The following is a 22310-nucleotide window of genomic DNA, read 5'->3' on the forward strand; positions in this document are numbered from 1 at the left end:
TGATATTTTTCCAAACTATATCTCTGACCCTTCTCCGAAGTATTAATTGCATATTCATGGCCTTTCCCAGACTTTACCTCTCATGTTTAGTTTGTATGCAGTCTTTTATTGCAGCATGACTTTTTCATGTATCTCCTCTTCATGTCTATTATTTGGGCATATAATTTTTAATTGAGTTAAGGAACCATAATCTACCAATTGATTTCCTATTGTTACACATTTCGGGTTGTTCCCTGCATTTTGTTAGAAAAACGCTGATGGGGAGGAACATCTTGACACAGAGTTTATATACTTTTGTTATTTCTTTGAGGTAGATTTCCTGTAGCCAGACTCTGAGGTCAAAGGGTAGGAACACTTTTATGACTAATACTTCTGCCAGATTGTTTGAAGCAAGAGGTGAACCAGTTCATGATGACGTTAACTGTACTGTAGTGTTCGTTCTTTCTCTAGTCTTTCCTGCTCCTATATCTGTGATTTTTCTTGCTCTGTTAACAACAACAAAAAAGACCCTTTGTTATTGTACTTTATTCTGCATTTCTTTTCATTGCTACAAAGCAGAAACTACCATCCCCCTCAAATATGATTTACTTGTGTGTTTACTGCCCATTGCCTCAAGTCTCCACGAGCATTTAAACATGGGGAGGGTGTGATTTAGCTGCCCAAACTCTATTGACTAAATGGTCTAAACCAGGTGTTTGTAAACAGCCAGGTAGTCAACATTTCTGTCACAACTACTTAACTTTGCTCTTGTAGTGTAAAAGCAGCCACAGGTAAATATGTAAGTGGAGGAGAGAGGCTGTGTTTCAGCCAACCTTTATGTATAATGAAATATTATTATTTTTATTTTTTTCAATCACATAAAAATGTAAAAACCATTCTTAGCTCAAGGACCGAACAGAAACAGGCAGGGTAACCGCCCTGCCTTCAAAGCCCACCATTATAATCACTTTCCAAAATGTAACTTGCAAAACACGCATTTTGTGATTCTTACATTTTCCTAACACTTTACCCTTCACATCTGTATATTTTATTGCATGTAAATTACACCTCAATCTGAAAAAAAAATCCCACATTTTAGCTGGGAATGTAAATGGTAGGATTTATCTCCTTAGAGTGACACCTTTACTTGGTTGATTAACTCATTAGATGACTTTTGAAAAGTAGGGAGAAAGGGACGCATTAAACGGGGTGCTTTTAACGGTGAAAAATCTAGAATGAGGCATGGCTAGAGATGGAAGGGGTCAGGTTCAGGTGAGAGGAGAGGGAGAGTACTGAGGAACATGTTATTAGAGGGTTTTAAGATTGCAAAGTAAACTTTATCATTTTGCCCATGGCTCAGCTGAGCATGAGGGATGAGAAGATAAAATCCAAAGCAATTCAGACAAGCTTCAGAGCTCATTCAGGGAATAGCTGACAACTTGTTTGATGTGTTTCCAAAGTGTTACACTTGCAGGCTCCAGGCTTAAATTTTTTGGTTAGGTCCCGGACGTGTTGCCCACACTTGCCCTGGAATGGAAGCAAGTAAACCCAATTCAAAGCAGCCTGAATTCTATATGCAATTTGTGTAAGTCTGCTCTCCAAATCAGCATCCAAATGATTAGGGTGCCCTTGCCTTTAGAAACAGGGGTGGAAGGGTACAGAGGAGTCCTGAGTGCCCTGGGAGGCATAAGAGGGAAAGGGAAGCCCTGGCTGGCGTAGCTCAGTGGATTGAGTGCAGGCTGTGAACCAAAGTGTCGCAGGTTCAATTCCCAGTCAGGGCACATGCCTGGGTTGCAGGCCACGGCCCCCAGCAACCGCACATTGATGTTTCTCTCTCTCTCTTTCTCCCTCCCTTCCCTCTCTATAAATAAATAAATAAAATCTTAAAAAAAAAAAGAGGGAAGGGCCAGCCCCTGAGCACTGTGCTGGGCAGGGCAGGAGGGACATGGTTAAAAGTGAGTGGATGCCATTTGCCCTCTAAGGGCGTCCAGACCAGTGGAGGATGTCACACCGGGACACGCTGGAAGGAATCAGAACCCCCTGCAGGTCACCATACACACCTGGGGACCAGGTCCTGGTGATTTCCCATTCAGAGTTCTGAGATGATGACCGTCATCTTCGGGGCAGCTGACATGGGGACAGTGAGAATTGACGTGACGCTGGCAGAGGAAGTTGGGGAGAGCTCCTCTGGGTGATGCGACAGGCAGTGTGGCAGAGTCTAGGGTGCAGGAGGCCAGTGGAGCAGGTGGAAATGGAATACTTGAGGAAAAGACTTAATTTGAGGGGTCCTTCTTTCCATTTTCTCATAAGGAGGAGGAGGACTTGGCTAAACTCTTGGTTCTGCTTTACTGTAAGACCAAAGGGCTTTGTTCTGAAAAAATGGAGGCAAGAGGCCAATTGAGAAGGTACCGAATGAATCCCAGTGTTAAGGAGCTGGGTAAAATTCACGGTATCAGAAATTCAGTGTGGTTCAATCTCAAAATCAAAGGAGAAATGAAGATAAGGGGAGACAAATTTTGCCGAGCTGGAAAAATCGTTTTTGCTTTCCTATGTGTTATCAAAGCATTGATAGAGAAAAACAGCTTCTAGTTCCTGGTGTGATTGCATTCTTGGGAATTTAAGGGGGAAAAATCATGCTTTGCAAGAAGCCTTAGCTGGGTTAATGAGGTGATTTACAGAACAGTTTAAAAGAGGTCGCCAGGGATTTGAGGGGTGCTGAAAGTCTGTGCCACAGTAATCTGTCATGCTGAGACACAAATTTGAAGGGAGCATGGTGGGGTGCTGTGACAGGAGTGTGCCAGCTGGCAGGCCTCCCCGCCTCCCCACGGATGGTCCACACTGCAGGTGGCTCTCTCCCCTGCTTCCTCCTGCCTTTTGCTAGGGAAACCATTTGCTAGGCTGTTTGTGTTAATACAGCAGTTCGCCGGTCTGAGACACAGCTCTTTTAGTCATAACAACAGATGGCATTTATGTCCCCCTCACTGGACCGACACTGTTGTGAGCACTTTGCCCAGCGGAACTAGTGGGGTAGTTGACAGCCCAGCCCCTGGGACCACACTGCCCATCAGAGGCCTTACCTAGTACACCTCAGTTTCTGCATCTGTGAAATGGACATCAGAATAGCCCCTGCCTTGTAACCTTCTTGCGAGGGTTACATCAGTCATACACGTGAATTCTTGGAACAGTGCTTGGCACAGGAAAAGCACTGTGCTTGTGTGGCTGTTAGGGTCATAGTGTGAAGGGTTTATTGTATCGACCTGTGATTCTCCCAAAGCTCAAGGTCAACTTCAGTTAGTCACCTAGTATTAAGAATGGGGTCCATCTAGGGCAGGGGGACGGGAGAAGGGCTGAGCCTGAGGGCAGGGGGAGCAAGACAGCCCCTTTGTCTTGCAGGTTCCCTCCATTCCCTCTGCTTTGCTCTCCTTGCTCCACACCTGCTAATGTGGACTAGAAGAGTACAGAAAATCTAAGAAAAGCAATGGTAAAAATGGGATAAAAATACTAAATGCGGGGGGAGAGAGACAAACGATAAAAAAGAAGGTGTCGAGGTAAAGGCAAGGACTAACACTTTTAAAGACGAAAAGTCGCATTTTTAGACTCGAAAACTGAGATAAAAGCAGATTATGAAAAATAAAATTAGGGAAAGAGGAGGAGTTTAGATACTTCAGTGGAGCAAGCTATTTTATAAAAATTAAAAGAGTGATAAACCCAAACCCCAAAATAATAAATGAAGAGAGAGACAAATAGTGGCTGGCCTGGGTGCACTTTCTAAGCACCCATGATTTAGACATTGTGTAGGACCCAGCTTCATTGTGCATGACGAAAGGAAATCCTAGGAAGGTTAAGTCACTTGTTAGAAACTCAGTGAGCCGATTTCATGGCCTGGATTCTTGAACACCTCATTATACCGAATGGCTGGACCTTAATCAAGCAAGGGAATGGCAAAACCCAAAGAACTTGCAGAGCTGGAAGCTTTCTGGTGCTGAAAGCCCAAGACAGGGTTCCTCAGGTTTCAAGAGCAGGGAGGGTCTTGTGGGAGGAGAAAAGGGGGTACAGAAAGTGAAGACCCCACCCTTGGCTTCTGAAAGCCATGATGAAGCCATGTGCGTGGCTTGAGGTGAGAAACGAGCACTGAGTGAACGTTGGACTGAGCAGCTGGGCCAATAGGACCAGGCAGGGAATGTAAATGTGTCAAACATCCAAGCAGGAGAAATGCCATAGCTTAAGCTCAACCATGAGCGGCAGCTGCCGTCAGAGTTAGAGAGGCAATACAGAGTAGTGGCGACTAGGACAAATGGATAAGCTCTTGTCCCATCAGAGGCATAAGTGCTACAGGTGACAGCTGCATGAAGAACTGTGGATTCACCATGGCCAACATTCAAGAGAATTTGGACGTTAGGAGATCTCCTGATTTTTAAATTTTTTTAAAATATTTTATTTATTTATTTTTAGGGAGGGAAGGGAGGGAGTGGGAGAGAGAAAGAGAGAGAGAGAGAGATCAATGTGCTGTTGCTGGGGGCTGTGGCCTGCAACCCAGGAATGTACCATGGCTGGGAATCGAACCTGGGACACTTTGGTTCCCAGCCCGCGCTCAATCCACTGAGCTACGCCAGCCAGGGCTGAGATCTCCTGATTTTTAAATGTTGGCAACTTATTTAAAAATTGAAAACGTTTATCTGCCAAGACTGTGAAATCCAGATATACCGAAAATCTGCACCCTAGGCAGCCTCTTGAGATTGCCGTCTGCCAAGGACATTTGGATTCCTTCTATCTTTTAGCTTGTATAGCTTTTTGGAGGGAAAATTTTGACTCTGAAAAGGAGGAATAAATCAGATTCAGTTGCAGAATTACTAACACAGAGGTGGGGGTGGGCAGGGCCATTAATGCGTTAATGACATATTATGTATGAGACGGAATCTACCCAGTAGCACATTTGAGAAGGAAATGGTGTAATTTGGCAAGGAGTTTTTGTTTCTAATAACCCTGTTATGCACACTATTGGTGCCTTGCTGCCTACACTGGCAGTATTTCATAGGTCCTAAGACCTCTATCAGTTGTCTGTCTCCAAAGCTTTGCTGACAGTTGCTCCTTAAGTGAACATTGCATTTACGGGCAGTTAATATCTGGTGCATTTTATTTTGTCTCCAAAAAGACTAGGACAGAAAGGAAGATCCAGTGCCTAGGATTATCGCATGGCAGGTGTACTCAATACATCTATCTGGAGAACCACTCATAAGGATGTGGTGTGTTTTTTTTTGTTTTTTTAAAATATTACCTCTTGTTTTCTGGATGACCTTGATTTCTTTTTTTAAATTTTATTTATTTATTTATTTTTAGAGAGGGAAGGGAGGGAGAAAGAGAGAGAGAGAGAAACATCAATGTGCGGTTGCTGGGGGCTGTGGCCTGCAACCCAGGCATGTGCCCTGACTGGGAATCGAACCTGCGATGCTTTGGTGCGCAGCCCGCGCTCAATCCACTGAGCTACGCCAGCCCGGTTGGACGCGGTGTTTTTACCCCTCAGTCTTTTTACTACACACCGAGATACATTCTCCACTCAACAGTATCTAGCACCTTGCCTGATTTTCCTCCTATAGAGCACATTTGGTGACAATGTAGATCGGTGGTTCCTCACCAGGAATGCCTGAGGCAGTCACTCCTGGAGCTCCGTAAAAACTCACACGCCCCGCACTCTCCTGAGAGTAACCAAATCAGAATCCCTGGTGCCAGCATCCTGGAAGGAGCATTCTTTGTTTTATTTTGTTTTTTTAAGATGTGTTCAAATAAAACTGAACTGGTAACATTCTGAGTTGATTCTCAGCATAAGGTTCTAAAGGAAACTTTATTCCCCCCCCCCGCCATTTTCGTGGACAAGGGATGGATTAATTTTGTATGTTCATTCTTTACAGATTTATAAGTGATCAAGGTAGATTTGGAATGTAGAAAGTAACATTTCCAAAGTCCTGAAAACAGGTTTCATGATATACCATGTAATATATATATAAATGTTTCATGCATTCAACAAATATTTATTGAGTACCTACTTATGGGTTAGGCACTTGTCTCAAGAATTGTGGGGATAGGTCCCTATGTTGTCTGCTATCTTGTAGAGCTTCAAGTTCTTCTGTTTGGATTTCATAGTCTAGAGATAACCATAGCAATCTCATGGTTTACTGACCATTCTAGCACTTCGCATATTTTCATTTACTGTATTTAATCCTTCCAACAGTCTTATGAACTAGAGACTATCATAATCCCCATTTTACAGATGAGGAAGTTGAGGCAGAGAGGTAAAATCATTTGCCCAAGCCACACATCCATTACATGGTGTGGTGGAATTTAAAGCCAGGCAGTCAGGCTCCAGAGCCACTGTACCTCCTCCCTCTTCTGTCACCTGAGGTATCTCAGCAAACACAGCGTTTGCCTTAAGCCAGACAGCCGGGCGTAGGTCATGCAGTTTCAAAGTTCACATGATATCATGCTAGTCCTAATGACTTGACGTTTAATGGCTTATATCTTACTTTGTAGATTTTCCCCATTTTCCTCACCATCTCTGTCAATGTTGGCGGGCTCTGTTGCTGAATTTGCTAAGCCATCTGTTGCAATGAAGGAAACAGAGAAGAGATTTTGGACTAGAGGAGAAAAGGGCAATCACAAAGTCAGAGGTCATAAGGGAGTCAGAATCCTCTCAAAATTGGGTCCAAATCTTTCAGCTGCTTTTTCCTATAACTGCATGATGATAGATGTGCTTCCGTTTTTCCAGCTGGGCATTACCGTGCTATTATGTTTCATTTTTCCTTTAGTTTTTATGAACTGATAGTTTGAGTACCAAGGCTCTGTCTCGAATGACCCCCCCTTTCTGTGGCATGCTGGGGTTCTCTCAAAGGAGCTTCCTGCCCCCACTATCCCTGTTTTGTTTTTTTTTTTTCTAAAACACATACCTAAATACTCACTGCCATTAAGATCATCACCAGGGAGCGCAGTCTGTATGGGCAGAATTGCAAATAGAAGTTCAGTCATGGTAATTGAGCATACTAGTCATATGAGAATAGAACCAATTTGCAAGTGAAAATCTCAAACCAGACACCAGGCATTTGGTCTCTCTTGGTAGAAACATCCTGTTCCTCAGTTTCACGACATCTGGGAGAGTGTGCTGATCTCCTGCCTGTTGAATTGAGCACTGCTCTCCCAATTCTGTTGGGTTTGACAATGTGTTCCAGCACTGCTGGCAGGTCCTCTTGTCCCCTGGCTGTGTGCCTGGAGTCTGCATCCTGAGGGCTGTTGCTGAGGGAATTGTCCTAGGCCCCTCCTACTGTCCCTGTGCTATAACCCACTGAGCACTCAGGCTCTCCTGCTTGTCCACCTGCTCCAGTAGGGCCTGTTTCTGAGAGGTGTCTGGTGATGGACTTGACACTGTGGTCACTGGCCATCCCCCTGATTGCCATGCCTACTGCCAAAATAGGTCACGCCCAAGATGCTGCAGCGCATGCAGAGAAAGAGAGAGGCATGGTTGCTGTTGTTGTTGTTTTTAAGATTTTATTTATTTGCCCTGGTTGGCGTAGCTCAGTGGATTGAGCGTGGGCTGTGAACCAAAGCATCGCAGGTTCGGTTCCCAGTCAGGGCACATGCCTGGGTTGCAGGCCATGGCCCCCAGCAACCTCACATGGATGTTTCTCTCTCTCTCTCTCCCTCCCTTCCCTCTCTAAAAATAAAGAAATAAAATCTTAAAAAAAAAGGCAGCAACCTCTGTCTGGCTCATTTAAAAAAAAGATTTTATTTATTTTTAGGCAGAGGGAAAGGGTGGGGGAAAGAGAGAGGGAGAGAAACATTAATGTGTGGTTGCCTCTTGCACGCCGCCCACCAGGAACCTGGCCCGCAACCCAGTCATGCGCTCTAGACCCTCAATCCAACCAGTGACACTTCGGTGTGCAGGCTGGTGCTCAACCCACTGAGCCACACCAGCCAGGGCAAGAGAGGCATGTTTAATAAGCCCCACATGTGACTCTCAGCCACACACTCCTAGTTAAGAACCTTGGTATAAATGTGTTCATTTAATCCAGCAGTCCTCTATTCCTGATGCTCAGCTTGTTTCCAATTGTTTTCTGTTAAGTAACACAGCAGTGAGCATATTTGTGGTTACATCTCTGTCCTTGTTTCTGGGGTAAATTCTTAGAGGTTGAATTTTAGAGTCAAAGGACAGGCACATATGTATTTTAAATCCTTGCCCAAGGATATGTTTCTGCTGATTTTTTTAGAGAAAGGGACAGAGAGAGTGAGAGACATCAATTGGTTGTCTCCCATATGCGCCCCAACTGGGGATTGAACCCACAATCTAGGTATGTGCCCTGACTGGGAATCAAACGTGCAACCTTGTGGTGTATGGGTCAACACTCCAACCAACTGAGCCACCTGGCCAAGGCAAAGTACAGGCATACTTTTAAGGTGGTGTGTGAAGCAGTGTGGCTAGCACTGCGTGAAAGTGTGTAGTGGAAAAATCATGGAGCCAGGTGGGAGGGGACCTGGGCTCAAGGCCGTTCTGTGCTACCAGCATGGCAAGGCTTTGGACAAGTTTTTTGGTTTCATTTCTCTTCCTTTGGTTTCCTTTTCTGCTTTTGTAAAATGAGCCTTGTTGTGACTCTGCAGAGAAGCAATGGTGTGGTCATTACTCGGTCTTTGAGTCCTGCAGGTAGGTGGGTAAAAGGAGGGCACACCTGCTGTCGTCCATGGGGGACTGGCGTAATGGCAGGCTTCCCATTAGATAATGTGATGGCTCAAGAATTGCTTCAGGGTTTCAGAGAAGCCATTGCCGTCCCGTATTATAAGAGAAGGAAATCTAGATTACTATCTGGAGTCTAGTTTATTTTTAGGCCTCTGATAGAAATCAAAGAGACTTTCCCCCACGCATATGCCATGGGTGTGGTTCCAAAGCCGATTGCTGCAATATTAATTTCACTCTTGAATCGTTACAGGGAAACTGTATGGTGATGTTCCTTTTGTGGAAGAAAGACACAGACATCGGTATGAGGTATGCTTGCACGCTGAACTACTGTGGAATACAGATGCTTCGTGCAAGGAACCCCAGTGGTTACGAGTGGGCCTCTGCAAAAGAGAAGGGGAGATAGAGTCCCATGGGCTATGTGGGGGTAGGGTAGATACCAGATCAAGCCCAGGGTTCTGTTTTGAGGGAGGACTGGTGGGAATTGATGCTGAGTAGGCTACCAACAATAGAAAATAATTTGCTGAGTACAGGCCATTTTTGGTCTTATTTCTGTCAGGAACTGGCTCTACAAGTGGGGCAAGAACTGTTGATCTGCTTTGCCTAAGTGGTGGCTAGAAGGTGTAAGAACTACCATGTACACAATAGTACGGTCATTCATTCCTTCATACTTCTTTTGTATATAATATGCAATGAAGGTGAAAGTAGCAAAGACGCACATGGTCTTTCTCCTATTGGGGAGCTTACATTCTAATCAGAGAGGACAAAAAATAAGATAACAAATACAAATAATTATAGATTAAATAATATATCAGGCAAGCCACTTGTATCTAGACTATATGAAGAATTCTTAGAACTTCATAATAAATAATGACAAGGGATCTAGATAGACATCATTGGTCATCAGGGAAACGCAAATCAAAACCACAAAGAGATAGAACCTCACACCCATTAGGATGGCTATAATCAAAAGATGGATAATAGCAAGTGTTGGTGAGGATGTCGAGTAATTGGAACTCGCATACATTGCTGGTGGGAATGGAAAATGGTGGAGCAGCTTTGGAAAAGAGTCTGACAGTTCCTCGAAAGGCTGAACATAGACTTACTATACAACCTAGCAATTCCACTTCTATGAAATTAACCAAGAGAAATGAAAACATACATCCACGCAAAAACTTGTACACAACTGGTGATAACAGCATTACTCATAATAGCCAAAAAAGTGGAAACAACCAACATGTCCACCAACTAATGAATGACAAATCAAATGTGGTATATCCATACAATGGAATATTATTTGACAATAAAAAGACATGAAATGTTGGTACATACTACAACATAGATGAACCTAGAAAACATGCTAAGTGAAAGAAACCAGTCATAAAAGACCACATACTGTGTGATTCCATTAACATGAAGTGCCCAGAATAAGCAAATCTAAAGAGAAAGAATGTAGATTAGTGGTTGCTAGGGCTGATGGGTGATGAGGTAGGGAAGATGATGGTTAAAGAGTTCAGGGTATATTTTGAACTGATTGTGGGGATGGTTGAATCTTATGTGAATATACTAAAAACCACTGAGTTGTACAGTTTTAATGGGTGAATTGTAAGGCATATGAATTAAATCTCAATGAAGCTGTTTTCTTAATAAAGAAAAAAGGTTTACAAATTTGAGAAGTAGCCTAATGTTAAAAAAGAAAAGCATATGTGGTTAAGATTGAGGAGGATAGGGGGACTCTACTTTGGTTTTATTTTTATTTTTAAAGATTTTATTTATTTATTTTTTAGAGAAGGAAGGGAGGGAGAAAGAGAGAGAGAGAGAAACATCAATGTGCGGTTGCTGGGGGTCATGGCCTGCAACCCAGGCATGTACCCTGACTGGGAATCGAACCTGCGACACTTTGGTTCGCAGCCTGTGCTCAATCCGCTGAGCTATGCCAGCCAGGGCCCTACTTTGGTTTTAGATGAGGAAGTGCTTTTAGTGAAGGAGAGGCTGAAAAGTTTGGGGAAAAGCTAGTGATGAGATGAGTGAGGGAAAGGGCCATGAGCAAGGTCATTGAGTTGTCATCTATAAGCAGTATTTTAATTTTTTTAAGGTTTTATTTATTCATTTTTAGAGGGAGGAAGGGAGGGAGAAAGAGAGGGAGAGAAACATCAATGTGTGGTTGCCTCTCATACACCCCCAACTGGGGACCTGGCCCACAGCCCAGGCATGTGCCCTGACTGGGAATCGAACTGGTGACCCTTTGGTTCACAGGCCAGCCCTCAATCCACTGAGCCACACCAGCTGGGGCTATAGCAGTATTTTAGTAGAAAACTTGCTCTAAGTTTCTTTTTAGAGGTTTTATGTAACTATACATAAAGAAAGCACTGGGGTTAGTCATAAGGTAAATAAGATTGTTTCAGTCTTCAAGCAGATTTGTGATTTGGGGAGAGACAGTTTTATACATATCTCAAAGTAAGACACAAATATGGGAATGGCTGTAAAATAGCTGACCTCAAGGTCCCAAGTCAAAATGTCTGTGTCACAGTCCCACTTTATGAATCTCATCTTGGGTGAAAGAAGGTGGCCTCCCAAATTGAAGAGTTGTGGTTAGACTGTTTTTCAGATTCATCACGAATTTAAAAATTGGCTTTAGGGGTTGAATACAGACATTAAGTACGAATTAGAGCAACACCGAAATGGAAAACCCACCCGGTTGCGGGAGGGCCTTTTACTAAGCTGATACGTCTGTATTGCTCTGCTGCCCAAAGACATTTAATTTCTTGTTCCTGCAGGTGAACCCTAAGCTGATCAATCAGTTTGAGCAGAGTGACTTAAGTTTTGTGGGTCAGGATGTTGACGGGGAGAGGATGGAAATCATTGAACTGGCAAGTAAGTGAGTGCTTCATCTTTGAAAATTTCTGTGTTGAGCTAACATCTTTTTGTTGACTGTAGACCTACGAAGCTGTCACTTGAGACCCATTTTGTTTGGTCTCTTTCTTTTCCTCCCTCCTTTGAAATAGCTTTGCAACTCATTATAAGGAATGTGGACTAAACATAAAGTATGTGAGAAAATAGACTACTGGTAGCCTTAATAATTGTGGGCCTGTTAGTATGACCCTACTATAACATGGTGTATTGTTCTACCAGTTCTACCGATACTATGCTTCCTTACCATTGCTGGCCCCTTCTCCTGTTGCCAGCACTCTGGGAAGGGAGCAGCCCACTGTTGAGTAGCACTCTGCTTTGTCTCTCCTTGCAGGGACAGTGGCCCAAAGCCCTGCCAGTATCGGTGACTGGTGTTGACATCTGTTGTATGTGGGACCTGACCCTTCAGCTGGTGGCTGCCTTTCCCTATTGCTCATGCTGCATGATCAAGTGTGGGCCAGTCACCGTACTCCGAGGTCTTAGTGAGACCGAACACGGCACAAAGGCATCAGCCTTCTGCTGAGGCAGATCACTGACGGAGTTGTTGGTGGCTGCGCTGGGCTGGGGCACCCTTCGGGGACATAGGCACAAACTATGCATGTGTTATTGACAAGACAGAGGACAGTGTTCTCACTCAGTGCCTCAAAGACAGGGTAAGCCCATCCTTACAGCCGGCCCCAGCTCTCTTGACATTTTAGCCCTGGGGTTGGCAGACTTGACGGGTGGCCCCAATTCAGCCTACTGACTATTTTGCTACTGGTCATGATCTAAGAATGGCTTTTACATTTTAAAATGGCCAAAAAACACATTATAAGATTGTAAAATGTAAAAATGATTGGACATTTTCGTATCCATAAGTAGTTTTATTGGAGCGCAATTTGTGTACTGTGTGTGGCTCCTTTTACTCTGCTATAATGGCAGTGGTGAGCAGTTGGGAAAGAGACTTTCTGGTCCCCAAAGCCTAACATTATTTACTACATGGCTCTTTACAGAAATGTTTGCCCAATCCCTGTTCAAGACCCATGCGTATACACTTCATTTAACTAACTTGAATTTAACCTTTTCAGGTGCCCGTTTTACCTGTTTGTCTATGTGATTGTTTTCCTAGGATTTCAAACTGAAGTTATTTGAAACTAAATTTACCTGCTCTCTGAACTAGTTCTTCCTCTTGACCATTTCTGTTAAGGTTCCATCAGTCTCCTTGTCCAGGGTTTCTTACCCTTGCCACCTCTGACATTTGGTGGAGGGTAATTCTTTTTTTTTTTTTAAAGATTTTATTTATTTTTAGAGAGGGAAGGGAGGGACAAAGAGAGAGAGAGAGAAATCAATGTGTGGTTGCTGGGGGTCATGGAACCCTGCAACCCAGGCATGTGCCCTGACTGGGAATCAAACCTGCGACACTTTGGTTCGCAGCCCGCGCTCAATCCACTGAGCTACACCAGTCAGGGCTTAGTGCAGGGTAATTCTTTACGGTGGGCACCATCCTGAGCACTGTGGGAAATTTGCCAGCATCCCTGGTCTCTACCCACTGGGTGCCCGTAGCACTGCCTGCCCCGCCCTCCAAGCACAGCACTCAAGAACATCTCCAGACATTGCCAAATGCCCCTGAGGCACACATGCACCCCTGGTTGAAAACCACTGTTCCAGGCCATCATGCTTGAAATTGGACTTATTTAGCTCTTTTTAAAAAAGATTTTATTTATTTATTTATTTTTGGAGAGGGAAGGGAAGGAGAAAGAGAGAGAGAGAGAGAAACATCAGTGTGCGGTTGCTGGGGGTCATGGCCTGCAACCCAGGCATGTACCCTGACTGGGAATTGAACCTGCGATGCTTTGGTTCGCAGCCTGAGCTCAATCCACTGAGCTACGCCAGCCAGGGCATGACTCATTTAGCTCTTTTTCCCCTTTGTACTCCCAACTTGTAATCAGTTGTCAAGTCCCATAGATTCCGTCTCTGCAAAGATCATGTTTGGGATTGCATTCCCATCCCTGTCACCCTAGTCCTAGGGTGTGCTGACTCCTAATGAGGACAGGGCTCTGACAATGCAATGTATGTGACACCAAGTTGTTGGATAAACCACTGTCATTTATTGAATGCTTAGTATGTATAGGATACTCTACAAATGGTAGCATAATTTTCTAGAACGTTCTTTTTCTATCTATATCCTTTAGGCTCCAGATAACCTGGACTGCTTATTCCTCTTCTTGCTCCATCTTAGCCCACGTCACTGTCCTCTGCTTCAAATTCCTTTTCTCTGTCCCTTTCCTTTTCTGTGTCTAATCTGTTCAGGTACTGATTCAGGAGTCCCGAGCAGGGAGGGGAACTGAAGTTGGAAAAGGCTTTTTTGAGCATAGTAGCATGTTACCTGGACCCTGAAAGAAGGATAGGAAGGGGCATTGAGTCTATCTCACTAGTGCTTCTCACTAGACCCCCTGCTAGGGATTCTTGCATGCCTTAGGAACTTCCAAGGCAGGGGATGTTATTCCCAAGAAGGAGGCTCAGTGTGCAAACAGGTGAAATAAACTGCCCGGGGCTATCCAGCTAGTACCTGGACTGGCTGGAGCCAAGCCACGTCATTGCCTCCTTCTGCTGCCACCCCTGTGGGATTTTATTGTTCCTTTATTTTCATTGGACCTTTCACTTAAGATGATCAATCCATGTTAATCCATGTTAAAATGATAATGTATTTCCTGTAGCTTTCCAAGATGGAAATGCCCACCATTTAGAGTTGTATAGTGTGGATCACAGGCAAGTTAGTGAGAGGGTGGAGACTTTCTTAATGAGATTACTATTTGTTTACTTCGTTCAAATAACTATTCTCTGTTAATTCTTCTGTTGCTCATTATTGTCAGCAAATGTTAGAAGCCTCTTTCTTTCTAAGTTTTTAGATTCCCTTTGACACTTTCAAACTGCATGTGGGTTGCAAAGGAAATGAGAGCCAGCTGCTATAAAACCTTGCAATTTTTAAAAGCTGGCCACAGGGAATTCATTTTATTAAGGAAAATTCTGGATAAAACAACCACAGTACATTTACACAATGGAATATTACTTGCCTGTAAAAAAAGAATGACATCATATCCTTTGCAACAGTATGGATGGGCCTGGAGAACATTATGCTAAGTGAAATAAGCCAGTCAGAGAAAGACAAATACCGTATGATTTCACTCATATGTGGAATCTAATGGACAAAGTGAACTAACAAGCAAAATAGAGACAGAGTCATAGATAGAGAGCAGGACGACAGCTCTGGGGACGGTTGGAAGGATGGAAGGATCGAGCAAGAAGGACAAGGGACTCATGGATATGAACAACAGTGTGGTGATTGTGGGGGGAAGGGGAGATAAGGGCAATAAATGTTAAGGGAAAAATACATTAAAAAACTAATATATTTAATATAATAATAATATAATATAATATTTAATATAATAAAGAAATGCCTCAGCTCCCAACCCAGACCTACTGAATCCACATGTTTGTGAAATTGTCAGGCTGTGTATTTATAAGCATATTGAAGGTCAGGGAGCCATAACACTTGTTTCTCTCTCACACACACACACAGAAAAATTCCCCAGGAGATTTGAATCTTAGCTACCACTTAGAAGCATATCCACTAATCCCTATATTACTAAAGCAATTCTAAACAGAACAATAAAGCTTGAGATTAGTACAATGTCAGAATTTGGTTCAAAGCAATTAAGAGTATTATGTAAAAGACTTTATCTGACTGATAGAGCATCATCAAAATAAAAACTTTATAGTCTCTTTCCTCATATTGGCATGGGGTTGTTTTTTTTTTTTTGATAAAGTGGTTCAAAGCAATGATGCATTCATTTAAACATTTTGTCCCTGACAATAACATGATCCATTGCTCAGCTTCTGTCTATAGTGATACAAAAGCGCAATAATGGTCTGCTTCTTTCACAGACGTCGCTAGTTGCTGTGCTGTAAGATTCATTGCATCTTAAATTTAAAGCTACACTGCTTAGTTCCTTTTCTAAGTATGGATGATTTCTCTTCTACTTTTCTTCAGGGGACACATTCCTGAGAGAAGGTGGCATTCCTCTCATCAAGCTTTTGTTCCTGAGTGTCCCTCTGATTCAAGGGGGTTTCTTCCTAGATGTGAAGTAGAGGATTTCCATACTGGTTTTTTCTGGACTCAGAGCTGTCCAATAGAACTTGCAATGATAGAATGTTTTGCCCTGTTCAATATGGTAGCCACTAACCATATGAGGCTATTGAGTATTGAAACATACTCAATTAATTTGAATGAATTTAAATAGCCCACATGTGGCTATGGGCTACAATTTTGTAGAGTAAAGCTTTAAATAACCTTATTGGACCAGCCCTTATTATATACAATATTAAAGGAACTTATCTAAGAAAAAGAAGATAAAAAATATGAACAGTGAAATGACAACAAACTCACAGTTATTAACAACCAAACCTAAAAAAAAAACAACAAAAACAAACTAAGCAAACAACTAGAACAGGAACAGAATCACAGAAATGGAGATCACATGGAGGGTTACTGTGGAGGAGTGGGAGGGGGAGAGAGGGGGAAAAGGTACAGAGAACAAGCAGTATAAATGGTAGGTAGAAAATAGACAGGGGGAGGTTAAGAATAGTATAGGAAATGTAGAAGCCAAAGAACTTATATGTATGACCCATGGACATAAACTGAAAGTGGGGAATGCGGGTGGGAGGCGGTGTGCAGGGCAGAGGGGGATAAAGGGGAGGAAATGGGACAACTGTAATAGCATAATCAATAAAATATATATTTTAAAAAGTAGTGGGGAAAAGCTAGGATTTTTTTTTTAAATAAATGAACCACCCCACTCTCCCTGTTTTTTTTTTAAGATTTTATTTATTTATTTTTAGAGAGGGAAGGGGCGGGAGAGAGAGAGAGAGACAGAGAGAGAGAGAGAGAGAGAGAGAGAGAGAGACATCAATGTGCGGTTGCTGGGGGCCGTGGCCTGCAACCCAGGAATGTACCCTGGCTGGGAATCGAACCTGGGACACTTTGGTTCCCAGCCCGCGCTCAATCCACTGAGCTATGCCAGCCAGGGCTGAAAAGCTAGTTTTTTAAATTCTTATTATATCTAGGAGAACTTGAATTGCTCATATAGGGGGTTCTTACAACTCTCAATATGAAAATAGCTTCATTTCCCCCCTCCCCCAGTAATATATGCTCATCGTAAAGCTTCACACAATACAGAAAAGTACAAGGAAGAAAAAGTTGAAAAAGTTTTGGACTCTTCCCACCTTGCGCCATAACCACTGTGAACGTGTTGAAAGGCCATCCTTTTATCGCTCACAGGCTGTTCGTCACAACGGATAAGTTACTGGCGTAGGCTGAGCTCAGTTTCAGTGTCATGGTGCTGCCTATGATTAATGCCCAACTTAAAGCTGTGCCTAGAAAAGCAGTTGTACTTGCTGCATGCCCAAGGGACCCTTGCCTTGGGAAAGGAGACCTTGTAGAAAATGGTCTGAAGCCATCTAAGAGAGAGAATGACATGTAGTTAGTCAAGTGTGAGGGATACCGTGGAAACCGGCCCAAGGATAGTCTATGAATGGCCTTCAAAAAGCACGCAGATATTGGGAAAGCAGAATTCATTCAATTTCCCATTGAAAATTTTGTGCTTAATGTTGCTCATTTTAACACTGCCTTCCACAAATAAAATGTTGAATTTCTTTTCTTTTTTTTAAGATTTTATTTATTTATTTTTAGAGAGGGAAGGGAGGGAGAGAGAGAGAGAGAGAGAGAAACATCAATGTGTGGTTGCTGGGGGTTATGGCCTGCAACCCAGGCACGTACCCTGGCTGGGAATCGAACCTGGGACGCTTTGGTTCCCAGCCCGCGCTCAATCCACTGAGCTACACCAGCCAGGGCAAAATGTTGAATTTCTTATGAGGTGAGATGCATTTCGCGATTTGAAATTCTGTGAAGATGGACGGTGAGAGTAACTGGCTATGATGCTAACAAGTTAAATAACCCATCTCACCACTGAATGAATTTCTGATTCAAAGATGAGACCTTCAAAGTATTTCTTGGGTTTGCTTCAATCATATTATGGTTGTTCTCATTTCAGATCACCCCTATTTTGTTGGTGTCCAATTCCATCCTGAGTTTTCTTCTAGGCCGATGAAGCCTTCCCCTCCATACCTGGGACTCTTACTCGCAGCAACTGGGAACCTGAATGCCTTCCTCCAACAGGGATGCAAACTGTCCTCCAGGTAAACAGCTTCCTGCTCTTAACAATGACCCAAGATGCAGTTATCAATACCTGGGCTTTCTCATAAAATTTAATATCATTGTAGGCTTTCTTTTTAAAGCAAAGAACCATTTTTTCTTTCTAACAATTGCAACTTTTTGTCTTAATAAAAATGATTTAATCATATCTACAGCAGTAACCTGTTGGCTTTCCAAATCAGGCTAATGGTGGGCATTATTTTAGAATGTTTTTTGTTATTTTGATAAGTGAAAACTAGGATTTTCTTTTGTGGATTCTTTGATTAATAAATATATACGAATATTTTATTGGCTCTTTGTTTTATGAATTGCCTGTTCATATACTTTGCCCTACCATTCCTTTTGCTTTTATATTCTTTTTCTTAATGATTGGTAGGCTCTTTATGTATAAAGGACATTAATCCTTTGTTAGGTTGCAAATATTTTTTCAAAGCGATTTTGTTTTCTTCTAAGTTGTCAATGATAGTTTTTATTTTCTTTAAAGAGTTTTAAATAAGAACTTCATGTAGTTCTTATTTATGTATATATTCTTTATGTATATAGTCTAATCTTTTACTTGTATGAATTCTGCCTTTAGTGTCATGTGTAAAGTCATTCCTTATCAAGAGGTTATATAAATAATAACCCGCTTTTTTTCACTAGCGCTTTTATGATTTCAGTTTTAAATAGTAGCTTAAATCTGTAATCTATGCTAACTTTATTTTTGGTGTAGTGTGTGAGGTAGAGCTCTGGCCCCCCTCCCTTCACCCCCACCTCAATTGTTAGTAAGTTGAATAATTTAGGTTAGTTGGAGGGATTTTTTGTGTGTTGTTTCATTAATGATTTTGCCTCTTATTTCCAAATCCCTACAACCCTTTTCATTATCATAGCATTATTGTAAATCAAGCCCTTATATACCCTACTCTCATCATTATTTAATGTTTTGAAAGAGGTATTTTGCTGCTCTTCCAGATGAATTGTACAATGATTGTATAAATCAGGTTTGATTTTAAAAATCCTTTATGGATTTTCATTAAAATTTCTTTACATTTAGCCCTGGCTGGCGTGCCTCAGTGGAATGAGCGTGGGCTGCGAACCAAAGCATCGCAGGTTCAATTCCCGGTCAGGGCACATGCCTGGGTTGCAGGCCACGGCCCCCAGCAACCGCACATTGATGTCTCTCTCTCTCTCTCTCTCTCTCTTTCTCCCTCCCTTCCCTCTCTAAAAATAAATAAATAAAATCTTTTTAAAAATTTCTTTACATTTAAATATTAATTTGGGGAGAATTAGTATTTTACTTTTCCTCATCCAAGAATATTACATGTAATAACTGTGAAAGTGGGAGGAACCAGCCAGAATCATAGACTATACCTAAGTTAGTAGTGCCATACCTACAGTTAGTATCATAACAACTGGATATGTGTTATTTAGAAGATTGCCGTGGATAACCCTCATCCTAGCACACAACCCTTGTGATACTGCAGTTGAGGACTCCTGGGATCAGTGCTTGGTGTGTATGTGTGTGCCCGTGTTACGCAAGCCTGCTTATTTTCGACATCACCTGCTAAGAGAAGCTAACAGTTCCCTAGCATTTCGTTTAACTATGTGTTCATATGGGAACAGCTTTATTTACTTTGCATGTCAGGCGTCTCACTGAATTAATGATCACTGCTTGCACTCCTGAACCGGCGCACTCATTTTTATGCTGTGCCCCATGGAGCTGGAGTCTGGCCTCCCGGGAGGAGCAGGCTGCTTCCTGTGTTGCGAGGCTGCACGGCTTCTGCAGCAGATTGGAGATGTCAGCGTGTTCCCATGTTGAATGTGTGTGCTGTGACCCTTCTCAGCCACTGGACTCTCTGCACTCTGCCCGTGATCACACGTGAGACGAGGGTAACAGTGGAGCAAGTTAGATGGCTGGGAGAAATAACTCACGCGTACTAATTCACGCTGAACTATTTGATTGTTCGCCAGCATTAACTAATAAAGGAATGGTATCTGGGTGTGTGGCCTGCCACCTGTGTGCTGGCCAACTTGCTGATTCCCGCATGGGGCTGGTGTGGTCTCTTGGTAAAGCTCACTGGTAGGCTCTGAGAAAAGTGACTGCTTGCTAGTGACTCCTGAGCCAAACGCAGTATGTCTCGGAGAGAAGGAAAAGCTTTTAACAAAACTCTGATGCTGATGCTGGAATTACAACGGACTAACACACTTCCGTGGCTGTCAGAGAATGCCTATGTATTAGGCACACACTGCTGCATTCCTTAAGAGCAGCCGGCATCTTATTTATCTCTGTCTCCCTGACTCCCTAGGTCACAGGGGTTTTTTTTTATTACCCATTCAAGTAATAAATGTGGATAGCGGGGAGGATGGATATAGTCTAGTCTAATCTTGACACACCTTGCCAGGGGTTTTTTTCAGCTAAGATTGGTGGCCATGAATTAATCCAGTGACAGACACCAGGATTGCAGAGGAACCGTGCACTTCGACTCCTCTGTGCCCAGCTTCGCGGCATTAGTGAACATTGAACAGCAAATGATGGCTTTGATGGCCGGGCTCTAATGGGAGCTGAGCTGGGCCTGTATTTCTGTCAAACAAGATTACTGTCTGTTATCAATCCTAAACAAATGTGACAAGGAATATGATCTCTAGAATAAGGACTTCCTTTCCCAGAAATTGGCTGATGATATTTAACTGCATGGCACCTGTGCAGGCAACATCTTTAAAGCCCAGAATGTGACAATCCTTGCTTTTGAGCAAATCCACCTGAGCTATAACCTCTGCATTCTGCCTCGTGGAGAACATTTATGTTTTAGTGCCTGGGAAGGTGCACTACAGATGTTTTGGGATCGAGACGTGGTGAGCTAAATTTTCAGCTACTCCCCTACGTGTAGAATGATAGCAATTATTAAAACTCTTCCACCTAGTTTTAGACTTTAGCAGTCTGTTCAAGATGCATAATGGTTTCAGGATAGTAGTTTTTAGGCTTACAAGCTAATCAAAAGTTGTATGCAAAATCAAACTAAGAGTCTGGGTTTTGGAAGTCGCCCAAGACTACCCATACATTCAATGAGTCACTAGAAGGAATCAGAATACAGTTGTACTCACAGCTAAAATTTATTACATTGATGGAGTAAGCATACACAGCTGGATCGGTAAAGTAAAAAGGTGTAAGTGGAGTCTGGAGAAATCTGTTTGCAGGTTTCCTATGTTCTCCTGTCTCCTGCGACATATCACATAGAGCTCACAGTCCCTCTGGCAGTGAAAAGGCAGCAACTTGTGTGTGATGTATGTGTCCAGAGAAGCCCATTTGAGACTCCGAGTTCAGAGTTTTTATCGGGAGCTAGTCACGTAACCTTTCTCTTCCTAGCAGCCACTCAAATTCCAGACTCCCCAAAAGAGAGCAAATGTTTACCACAAATCACATTGTTTGTACAGACAGCCGAGGCCCGGTGAAATGACCTTATCAGTTCGTAATGGAGAAAACATTCTGAAAGCCGAGTTACCCAGTTCCCCTGCAAGCAGACCCTTCTAGAGATAGCAGCCTCAGGCCTAGTATGTTAACTCTTTTGCACGAATCTAAGAAACTATTTTTAGGCTAACTAAACCCAATGGGAATTTCTGGTCCATTAAATAAATCATTGTGATTCTTTGCTGATAGCTCTCCCTTGGTGTCTAAACATAATTTGCCTCATGTATAAAATGTAAACACAAATTTGCATGGTCTTGCTAGCCTGTGATATAATGAAATGAGACAATTTCATGTCATTGTAAAGAAAAACATTTTACACAGGAACAAATGTAAAGGACACATGGACAAAAACTAGGGGGAGGGTGGTAATGGGAGGGAAGTGGGGAGGGTTGGGTGGGTGGGCTGGAATGGGAGTAAAAGGGAGAAAACTGTACTTGGACAATGATTAAAATAAAAAAATAGAAAAAAAGAAAAACATTTTAGGAGACATAGTAAAGATACGAGTTGTGGCAAAAGGAGGTTACAGTTGTGAGTATGCAACACAGAGCTTATTTTTGTATTATTATTTATTATTAACTATTATATTATTGTCCATACAAACACCTGTAAACCTCCTTTTGCCCCAGCGTGTAATAAAAGGTGCTTGTCATTGTGAGTTGTTTAGTGTGTAGAAACAAGCACATAATCCCTGTCCAGAATTCCATTTTGAGCGACTGGAAACAGAAGAGGGATCAGAGGCTGAAGTTCAGAGGTTGTTTTCCAGCACATGGGTGTTTGGCACTGCCCTGCAAGGCTCTTAGGCACAATCACCACACACCAAGTTTATAACGACTTCCAGTTTTTGTAGTGCTGGCATTTATCATGCCCCTTTGTCAGGGCACAGGGAAACTCGCTTGCTTAGATGGCACTGGTGCTACGTCGGATACCAAGATCTTACATGGTGTTCAGCCAGCAGTTCATAGAAATGCAGCTCTTTGGGGAAACATCTGTTTAAAGGATAAAATTGAAATCTT

The 22310-nt window shown here is 42.7% G+C and overlaps 1 protein-coding gene across 2 annotated transcripts in view; it reads left to right on the forward strand.

The window, feature by feature from the left end:
- CTPS2 (CTP synthase 2) overlaps positions 1–22310 on the forward strand; it is a 99775-nt gene that overhangs the window by 65024 nt on the left and 12441 nt on the right. For both annotated transcript variants that reach the window (XM_045856130.1, XM_045856131.1), the window contains exons 15-17: positions 8946–9001; positions 11470–11566; positions 17692–17836. In XM_045856130.1, coding sequence (XP_045712086.1) covers positions 8946–9001; positions 11470–11566; positions 17692–17836 — 298 coding nt within the window. The remainder of the gene's footprint in view (positions 1–8945; positions 9002–11469; positions 11567–17691; positions 17837–22310) is intronic.

The sequence above is a fragment of the Phyllostomus hastatus genome, unplaced genomic scaffold, assembly GCF_019186645.2.
Source record: "Phyllostomus hastatus isolate PE091 unplaced genomic scaffold, TTU_PhHast_1.1 phas_scaffold_12, whole genome shotgun sequence".
Lineage (NCBI taxonomy): Eukaryota > Metazoa > Chordata > Mammalia > Chiroptera > Phyllostomidae > Phyllostomus > Phyllostomus hastatus.